Source organism: Oratosquilla oratoria, chromosome 20 (assembly GCF_046742065.1).
Source record: "Oratosquilla oratoria isolate Oo_2021 chromosome 20, ASM4674206v1, whole genome shotgun sequence".
Classification (NCBI taxonomy): Eukaryota; Metazoa; Arthropoda; class Malacostraca; order Stomatopoda; family Squillidae; genus Oratosquilla; species Oratosquilla oratoria.
In genome coordinates, this window is record NC_134796.1 from 49031494 (window position 1) to 49042539 (window position 11046).

The window sequence follows — 11046 nt, forward strand, 5'->3', positions numbered from 1 at the left end:
AGCACCCTCTGTTCCTCTCCTAATCCTCTCAATCGAAACCCTCTCGCCTTCCCAACTACACCCAACAAACTGATCTCTCAGAAACTATTACACTCACGTTAGTCCCCTCTTCCCTTCTAAAGTGGAACTATACACGCACTTCTCCAGTCCTCCGGTACTTTACCCTCTTTTAGACAAACATTAAACAACATTACCAGCTAGTCCACCATCTCTGTACCTCCCTATTTTAGACACTCCACATGACACCCATCCAACCCAGGTGCCTTACCTGCCCTCATCATTTTAATAACTGGTAAAAGCATCACTGACAGGTGGTACGTTCTCCCAATATTTTTCCTAAAGACACCAAATTTGGCTCGTCTCGTAAATTTTTATTGAGCAGAAGTATTGTATAAAACTTCTCTATATTCTTTCCGACAGAGAAGAATTTATTTTTCCCGTATAACTCAGGGAAAGCCTCCTCATGTTCAACTCGAAAGGATGTTGCTAACTTTGCTTTCTGTCACTTCCTTCTTAGAGGACTTCTTAACAACAGAAACACACTTCCACAAGTGCCTCTGGCGTCTCTTGCTTTCTGCTGGTGTTTCAAGCATTGTCCTTAATCTCACTTCACACAATAAAGGTTATGTGCAACCTATTCACTGTGAAGGCGCCCACACTCATTTGGTATAATAGACGTGTAAGAGCAACCTCAGCTGGCGGGTCCGAGGTGTCCCCAAAAAACACACCGACCTAGATCAGACCTCAAAAAGGAGAGAAAAACTCAGCCTAAATATTATTATACATTAGTAGATAACATGACGTGAAGGCGCATTCGCTGCGTGTGTTCGCACAGCCAGGGCAAATGCTAATGACCCGTAGTATCTGGTGGGAGTGCGTAGTAGACAAGATCGACCCCAACACCGTACCTTAACCTATGAATTGTTTCATAATAAATGTTTTCCCATATACCTGTATATCCTTTGTTACCAACTCCTTTAGAATAATATGTGTTTATCTTGCGCGCCGATCTTGTGTGTACGGCTTCAGTTGTGCATCGAGGGTGTCCCAGTAGCTATCGGTGAACACCACTTGCCCTGGCTATCCATGTCCATAGGACTAATGTGACTGTTTCGGTCTCAGCTCAGCTCCTAGTTCAAATTCTTCTACTCATCATAGAGTACACATGTTTAAGCAGCGCTAATCTGTTTCGGCATTATAAGTAATGTCTCATTTATATTTCTTTTTTACAACAAAGATCATAAGCCTCAAACTGTCTCAGGTTAGAAAGAAAGTCGCGCCCGGATGTCACCTGATGACGTCATTGAGAGGGCAATTCGAAATATAGTAGTTAGTTAAAAACATAAGAAATTACGGATTAGTTTTAGTCAGTATTAGAAATTGCACCTTCTACAACAATTGAAAATATTTTTATATACTATTCAGTACTAATATCCATGCGCAATAAGTTGCAGTAAGATGCCTTCACAATCAGCTTGTGATAAACGTCAATATGGTTCCAACGATTCTACTACATCACGTATATTTAGTTTAAGATTTAGAGCAATTTGTTTTTCATTTTCATGCGTATCTATACTCATATAACATAAGAAAATATACAAAGGGTATTTACATCCAAATAGAGGCTTCATCCCTTACTAATGGTAAAATAGAATAATATTTAGAAGAAGGGCGGCCATAACGCATGAGTTTACTGAGGAGTCAGTTGTGATAGTAGAGTGGCAGATGGTGGACGAAGAAATGAGTAAGCCCGATAACCGTGGAGCGGAGGTGGTTAGGTGTCAAGCATTTGATGTGGGGCCACGATATACCAACTTATCTTACATTGGAGAAGGAGCCTATGGCATGGTGGTGTAAGTATGACGTTTCCTTACTATATTCAGTATCGGTGTTGGTGGTGTTGACGGTGGTGGTGATAGGCTTGCCGATTATTGATCAGGCTTGCTTGCGGACCTGTAGGGTGGTGGTGGTGGTAAAGCGCAGGTGGTGGTTGGATAAGTTAGGTAGAGGGCTCGATTAGGTTGGGAATAGGTTTATTATAGGCGAAGAGGTTGTACAAGAAGTTCGAGGGAAAGGAAGGTAGTCACCAAAAGAAAACATAACCTTGTTCTTAGCAAGTAAACCTTCGTAACTTATTGTAATCATATCGTATGTGTCCATTTGACATTACCCCTGTACACTGGTAAACATTGTAGTATAAGGATTTCTCGGCAATATGATATAATGGGTAATTTCATGAGTAATAGCGGGTGTTTACCAATGATCGCACACGAATTGACAGGTCTTGACCCAGTGGCAGTGGCGTGTTTGTTGTGGGGGAAGGATTTGCGTTGTAGAGACCAAAACGGGAATATTTTTCCGTAGCTTGTAAACAACATTAGATAATCAAGGCAAACAATAGTCGGGATGAAAGAGAAGTGTGAATGTTTTCCATGTTTTAATTAATTTCCCTGGGCAATGCTGGGAACTTTTGTGTGCAATTAAGTGAAAAGATAGATATTAGGGTAATTTTTTACAACTGCACCTTGGGTTTTATTACATAGAAATGCATTCAAAAGGAATTCAGTGATGCAAGGTTATGGGTAAGGGGAAAACTCCATTGGGAAAAAGATGAAGGTACCAGTTTAATTGTTTTAGCTTGGAGCTGTTTCTAGGGGTAGGATATTCCAGAAGTCGATATGTTTACAGAAAAGTAATTCTTGATATTATTTAGATGGACTGTTTTCAGATGTCTTTCATGACCTTATGATGACCTCCCATTCCATACCAAGATAGTTCCTCTTTTTTTTTTCCCCATTGACTTCAACACTAGGGTTGTTGTTTCTTTCATTATCTTTAGATTTCAGTCCAATGCTTCTCGTCTCACTCTTTTTTTTCTGGCTTATCTGCAAAACTGGCAATCAATTTGGTTTCTGGCCTATCTGCAAAACTGGTAATCAATTTGATTGCTGCTGCTCTTTGTATTCCCTCTTGTATATATATTCCATTTCAACCACACAATCCCTATACATTCTAATTTGGAGCAAAGCCCCAAGATTTATATATACATATCAGAAACACATAAGCATGGATATTTAATGTGCAACTTGTGTTGTCCAATAGCTCGTAACCTAGCCATTCCATACAAAAATAGATCTTTTGAATACAAAAATGAATTTGCGTGTTACTGGAACAACTATTTTTTGCTTTCTTTTCTCCAGTTGTGTAGCCAATGTCCTATTCATCAACAGAATGTCTCTCGTAGATTTTCTGATATGTTCGTGGGGGGGAGAGATTATGTAATGGTTTTACTTCATGCGACTTATTTTGAGCTTTTTGCACTTTCTATACTGTGTTTTGTAACATTAAAATCCATTTTCCACAATTGGAAGCAAATATATGGAGTTTGTCATTCTGTCAATCATTTAAGTAGATCAGTGAACATGAGGGGGTAACCAAGGATGAGATGGATGAATGCGGTAAAAGGGGCATTGGGAAAGAGGGGCATGTCTGTTGAGGAAGAATATGAGAGGACAGAAGATGGGGTGAATGGAGAATGGTTGTGTATGGATGATGCTGTGATGCATGAAGAGGAGTGGGTGGGGGATGGGGGGAGAGGGAGTATGTATGAGAAATAAATTGATGCAGCCCAAAGGGATTTCTCCCCGTCTTCTCCTTTTCTACATGAGGGGATGGAGAGGGGGGGTCGCTGAATTAATGAAGCAGCCTTGCTGTGGATGTGCTGTGTCTTGCAACTCTACTTCTGACCCAGGGCAGTGGACAAGATGCAGGGATGACCCGTCATCCAGGAGGTGCCAAGATAGGAAGAGGGTGGAGGGGAGTGGAGTATATAGGGGATGGGAGTGGTTCCTATGCCTTTGTTTTTTGACTACCTACTGTGTAAGGGGGAAGAAAGCCTTTGGTATATGTACATACATACATATACCAAGGCTTTTTCCCCCTTACCAGGGAGGTAGCCAAAAAGGACAAGGCATAAAATCATTCCCACCTATTCCATTCCCGAAAACACTCCACACCCCTCCACCCTCCCTCCCATCTTAGCACCTCCTAGATGACGGGTCATCCCTGCACCCTGTCCACTGCCCTGGGTCAGAAGCATTTGGTATATGTATGTAGGAATATTCCAAGTGTAAGTACCAGTCCTTTTGGGATTGCTGTTTACTGTGCTGCATCCTGATAAATTATCCTTTACTTCAGTTATCCAGTCTTCGAGGGAATCCATCATTCATTCCAGTATGCTCCAAATTTCGCAGTAATATATTGGGTATAGGATTGTACTGATTAATTAATAGATACTGGTAATCTGTCATGTTAGCCTTTTTTTTCATAAGTCATCAGCATTTTTGGCTAATTGGTTTTGATAAGTGTCCTATTTGCTGTAGTTGTTTTCTTAAGAAAACATGGAATAGCAGAGAAATTCAGAAAATATGTTTGAATCAATACATAATGCTTCCGTTTCACTGGGGAAAACCCACAGCCCTGTAGTAACAGGCAACAATCCTTGGATCCTTATACTTATCTTTCTGGGAAGAAACTTTGGACAATTATGTGTTGTATTGGGACCCAGTCAGGAGATGAAGTGTCAGCCTTTCAGGGTTGTGCCTTGTGTTAGAGATGAAAGGATTGATACATACATACATATACCAAAGGCTTTTTCCCCCTTACACAGGAGGTAGCCAAAAAACAAAGACATAGAAACCACTCCCACCCATTCCATCCCCTACATACTCCACTCCCCTCTACCGTCTTCCCTCCCTCCCATCTTGGCACCTCCTGGACAATGGGTCATCCCTGCATCTTGTCCACTGCATTGAAGGGATTGGTAGGTTTTGAAAATGGGTTGCTCCACTGTCCATCTTCCAGAACCACCAGGTACCTGTCATTGGTCCCATCCAGCATTAGGACATGAGCCCACTAGTATAATCTAACTCCATTGCTTGAATGTACTGGTTTGTGATCTGAATCATGAACACAGGAAAATTAACAGGTTAAGTATAGATAGCTAATACTGTGTTACTGGCCATTTTAAGTGTTACTATCCATGTATTTTTCTTTTCTGTCCTTTTCTTTTCTGTCCTTTTCTTTTCTTTTCCCATTCTCAATATAACTACTCATACATTAGTCACACAATTATTAAACAAGGTGGGAATCTGTATGTAGGTACCATAAGGTGGTATTTATATAAAATTGTGGAATGCAGATATTGTTGAGGTATCCTGTGGTGGTTGGGGAAAATAATTCTGCCAGTTTCCTCTGTATGTTGTATAAAGCAGCCTAATAGGATACAGCAATGTGACAAGGGATACTGCTCAGCATGTTCCTCCTCAGGCATAAGAGAGACTGGGAGGAGGACTCCAACCGTAACCTTAGTAATTGGGTCATTAAATGTGCATGCTTGTGGTACAGATGAGAGTAAAAGGGGTTGGCAGTTTGTGAGAAGGAAGTGAATGTGTTAGCATAAAGTGAAACCATATTAAAGAGTAAAGATGATTTTTGAGTTTGGGAGTGATGAGTGGGTGAGGGTGGGAAAGGGTGGCTTTGCTGGTAAGTGATGAAATAGGAAAGTGTGTGGTGGAATGGAGGGAATTGTCTGAGGATAATGTGGTTAAAGGTGGAATTGGGATGGGCAGTACAGGTTTTTGTGAGTACATACAGTCATGGTAGTGAGAAAAGTGGAGAGGAAATGTAGGCTTTGTAGATATTTTTAAATGAATGTAGAGTTTTGGGAGGAATATAAATGTGGTGGTGTTGGGGAATCTGCTAGAGTAGAAGGGAAGTTTTGGGTGTCAGGTAGGAATTATAGTGGAGAAATAATGTCGGAGATATGTTTAGAAAGTGTTGAAGAAAAGAACCAAGAAGTATACAAGGTAGAAAGTGTTGAAGAAAAGAACCAAGAAGTATACAAGGTAGAAAGTGTTGAAGAAAAGAACCAAGAAGTATACAAGGGAAAGGGTATGGAGGGGAGAGTGGTTGATAGGGTATTGATGGGCTATGTAGTGGTACCCAAAAGGGAGGTTCCAAAAATTCTGATGTTCATGTTTGCAAGGGAGAGAGTGGAGGATTTTCAGTCAATTTTTTCATAGAAGGGGACCTGAGAATGGAGAAGTGGAGGAGGAGAAAAAGGGAGGAAGGTAGAGAAGTGCTGAGAATAAACATTTTAAATGAGAGAGAATATCAGAAGCTGAGGGAAGTGTGGGAGGTGAGAGGAATAATGGGGAAATGAAGTACAAGGATGGTTATGTTTCGAGGAGGAAGTGGTAAAGTGCACAAAGATGGTGTGTAGAATGAGGGCAGTAAGGAATAGGAGGAGAGGAAGCAGATGATGGAATGAGATGAAGGTCATGGTAGAAGATAAGTGATTGTATGTGGACAAGTTGCAAAGTAGAAGTATATGAGGTAGAAGAAGAGTAGAGAAGTAAAATATAGGGGAGGTAAAAAGGAAAAGAACAAAAGATGTTTTTGAAAGAAGGTAAGAAAGTGAGGGGGTGAGTAAGATAAAGGAAAAGAGAGAGGGTGCAGATGGACTGATATTAATGGAAGTAAAGGTGGTAAGAGATGAGTACAGATTCTCAGAGAATTACAGAACATGGAGGTTAGCAAGGTATTCATTGTGGCATTGGGGACACTAGGAAAATGGCTGATGGCAAGAGATGACTGGACTATAGGAAAAGATGAGATTTAAAGTACAAATTTGCTGAAGTGATGAAAGTGGGTAAGGCACCTTGGATGGATGTCACTGAGGCAGTTAGGCCAAACAAGTTGGGCCAAATGGGCTACACCTTATATTTGAACCAATTTTTCCTAATTCATATGCCATTCACCATTATTGCATTTGTTTTTAATGTTTTGGTTTCAGATTGTGAAAAAATCCCAAGAGTCAGTATGCAATAATATTATACACCCATAAACCAGTCAGAATTCAGCAAGAACCTCAATCATATAACAGTGAGGATCTTGATAAACCTAGTGTTAGGGATGTTTGGCCCTAACGTGATAAGTGTTTCTTGCGGGACTCTGCAACTACGTTGTTGATAAGCGTCAAATTAGGAGAAAGACTGTTTTTCTGCCAGAAGAAGAATGTAGCCTTGTTAAGCATGTTGCAGCCTTGAATGATAAAGGTTGTGTATTTTGACATCTGAACTGCGACTCTGAAGTCCTTCTTAAACAAAGCAGGCCAACCTGTACCTCTGTTTAGGGATAGCATCCTAGGAGTGGACTGGAGTCAATTCTCAATGAAAAAACGTGCTGCCCTGTTGGTGTCAATAATGTGCCAGAACATTTCTTATGCCAAAGCAGCATTTGAATGTTCAACAGCCTGGAGAATTTTATTGGTATCTTGAAGACCATGGGTCTTATGCAGAGACCAGGTGCAATGAATTGAAAAAAAAGGAGAAAGTAATAATAATAATAAAATAATGTAGGTGATCAGTTCCATCCCCATGTATATAAGGCAGATCATTGGGGTTCTAATTCAAGCAAGGTACAATCGCACCAGAACCAATTCGGGATGGTTTAATGCATACTGCTAGGGGGGTTTACATGGTCTTAACGGTTCGTCGAATGTGGTTCAACAGACATGTGTTTAAAGTGATGTGTGAACGGAGTATTTGGTTGTCGAACACATTGGTTAAACCCCAAATACCCTGTTCACACATCACTTTAAACACGTGTCTGTCGAACCGCGTTCGACGAACCGTTTGACCGTGTAAACCCCCTCTTACAGAGAGGTTTGCCAATGTAGCAGTGCCATACTTCAAAGGCCACAGCAATGACTGTGCTAGGGTACTGACTGCAGACAACCTCTCATCTAGTTTGAATGCTAAAACTCTGGAGTCTTGTGATTCACCTTGGTCTTTGGATCATGTGTTGAACTTGTGATCGACAGCTATTTCCCTCCCATAAAAGAGCTCAGAGCTCATATGACTGATCTATGGGTAATGCTATGACCTTACACACGCACATTCACCCAACTCCCCGCCCATGAGAGTTGGAGTAACGACTCGAAGTGCAGCAATACTGAAATAATTTCAGCCCAGGGCAGGATTCACACCAGGTACCGTCGTCACCGCCATACTGACAGTCTGGGACTCTACCAACTGTGCCACCGAGTGATATGATGCTGATAATGTGCTTTTGTCTTCTTGACTCTAAACATCACCCACCTACTATAACCTCAAGGTGTAGCAATGCATGGGCCAATGAAAAAAGTTAAGAGGCAATAGTAAATGTATATCAATGGATCCTAGAAAAAGTGTCACAGAATTTGCATGTAGGGCACTTCCACCTGGCTGGTATTTCAGCTCATTGTGGAAGGAAGCTGAAATCCAGGAAAAGACTTTAGATATCATCAGAGGATGAAGCAGATGACCCATCATGTATAGAGGGAAGTGAAAGATTTTAGTACCATTAAATGTGGAAGTGGTAGTACCAGTAACTAGTGGCAAAGGCTGATGAGATTCCATGACCATCAAATGCGAAAGTGGCAGTACCAGTAACGAGTAATGCAGGCAGTGATGATAAAGTTCCAGGACCAAATCTTTTTACATGTCTGCCTTACCATGAAAATTTGATATCTGCACACACTTCTTTTCCTAAACTCACTGTTCTCTCCCAATAACTGTACTCCTTCTGTTTTCCACCTAATCCTCTGAATTAGCACCCTATATATATATATATATATATATATATATATATATATATATATATATATATATATATATATATATATATATATATATATATATATATATATATATATATATATATATATATGCATGCCCTCCCAGCTACAACCTACTGACTGATCCCTCTAAAACTGCTACATTCATATTTGTTCCCTTTTTCCTTGTATAGTGGAAATCTATGCACACTCCTTCAGTGCTTTTACATGTTCCTCTTCCTTTGGCACACTTTCAGTAACCTCACTAGGCAATCCACTACAACTGTTCCTTCATCAGACACCCTCATCTAACCAAAGTCCCTTACCAGCGTACCAAAGTGCCTTACCAGCTTTCATCACTTTCAATGCTATTTTAATCAGCATTAAGACAGTATAATACTAACACAGAATAGGCTTAGCCACAGAATCAAACTGTCCAAGATGCAACCATCACACAATGGACACTGAACTCCTTATTTTACACTGCCTCATATAAAGTATTCCCAGACAACAAACACAACATGACTTTTCCTGGGTAACTGAAGCTGTTCCCAGGGATTTGTGCCATCCATAAGGTTGGCAAGGGTTTCTTGTGATGGTTTGACTCCTAATTCCTTCCATGCTGGGAGTTGGGGGGGGTGGTCCCACGATGTTGATGTCTCCACACCAGGACACAATATTTTTTCTTGAATGGTGTATGGTTTTGTCTTGTGACCCTTACCAGTTACCTGGAAACACAAGAACATAAGAATGAAGGAGACCGCAAGAGACCATAAGGCCTACACCAGGCAGCTCCATATCCATCACCACCTGTCATCTCCATCCATAAAGTTGTCTAATCATTTCTTAAAACAACTGATAGTTTCAATGCTTACTACATGGTTACTAAGTCTATTCCATTCATCGACCGCCCTACAGTAAACTGCTGTGGGTCTCCAGCAAGAGCATCTTGGTGCAGTGGATTGATTGATTGATCTTGCTTGTGTGACGTCTTTTATCCATTGGGTCATTTTGTTATCCAGGGATCAATGAATGACACCTACAATCCTGCAAGATAAGAGAAAGAATAATAACCCAGCTACCCATTTTCAAAACCTATCAACTTCTTATCTCCATCTGAAGGTGCGGGAATTTTCTTCAGTATGGATCCAAGATCTTGCTCAATTTCAACTGTATTCCATCAGTTCGTATAAGGAGAGCTGACATCTGGTTACTGCTCCCCTCTTCGTACTTCTATCATCTGATGGCAAAGAAATAGTCCCACACTAATAAAGTACCAATAGCAGAACAATTTCTTGAGATATGTGGGAGGTCCCAGGGGTTGTTGTGGATTTTTGTCATTGAAGTTCATGACAATTATTGTTGTTGTTTGTTTCTTTTGTTATTTTATCACTATTAGTAATAATTTCTCACCTACAGATTATTATTTGACCTCTTCACAAGTGATCTTCCTACACCAGATTCAAAAAAGCATTCACTTGCATGACATGACATTTACAACCCAGCTTAGTAACAGCAAAATAGCAGTTAACCTCTTCAATATGAGTCAAATTCTTATGGGCAGCATCAACTGCCTGATGTACGATGATTCAATGTACATCTGTATTGCTCGTTCTCTCTCCCTCTGAATATTAATAATCACAGAAAATGTGATCAAGCCAGTTCAAATAATATTGGGGTCACTCAGCTACAACTACAAAATATAATCAAGATGCCAACACCGCCCTTGTATACCTACTTATGCCTCATGACGCCTACGGAAGCGTCATCGTATGAAAGGGGTTAAGAACCCCCAAACCTACTTGGACAAACTAGAGAAATGGTTTTGAAATTATAGAACAGAAGCTTCACCCCCAGAAGTTGTTGGTAGCATTGATCACTCTTGACAACCATTTAAAATATTAATTGTAATAATAATAATCATAATTGTTATCAGAGCTGTAAAGTTAAATGGCCAAACCCATTGGAAAAGTACCTTAAAATTCTAAACCTCACTTTTGATACTCTTATTTCCTTCAGCCCATGTGCCAAATAACTGACCATGAAGACCAACAAGAAAATAAACCTAAAATCAATTGCAACATGGGTTATGGATAACAGGAGGAGATGTTTGCTATTGTCTATAAACATTTCATAAAAACCACACTTTACTACACTTCCTTAGGATGGTTTCCAACAATTGGCAAAATGCAGACATTTTACAAACTTTATGGAATAAAGCATTGAGAGTAATAATAGATTGCATCAAAACCAACACAATAGAACACCTGCACATAGAAACAAAAATCCTCCCCTTATGGTATCGAGTGGAAAGATAGATACATGGTTCTATGCTAGAGCACTCAACCCCTCTTACCCATTTCACTGTGTTACATAAGCACAACCAA

At 40.2% G+C, this 11046-nt stretch overlaps 1 protein-coding gene across 2 annotated transcripts in view; it reads left to right on the plus strand.

Annotated features, from left to right (window-relative positions):
• Positions 1 to 1693: 1693 nt before the first annotated feature.
• Positions 1694 to 11046, plus strand: part of rl (Mitogen-activated protein kinase rl) — a 91881-nt gene continuing 82528 nt past the window's right edge. For both annotated transcript variants that reach the window (XM_076204080.1, XM_076204081.1), the window contains exon 1: positions 1694 to 1853. In XM_076204080.1, the coding sequence (XP_076060195.1) occupies positions 1726 to 1853 (128 nt within the window). In that variant the 5' untranslated portion in view covers positions 1694 to 1725. The remainder of the gene's footprint in view (positions 1854 to 11046) is intronic.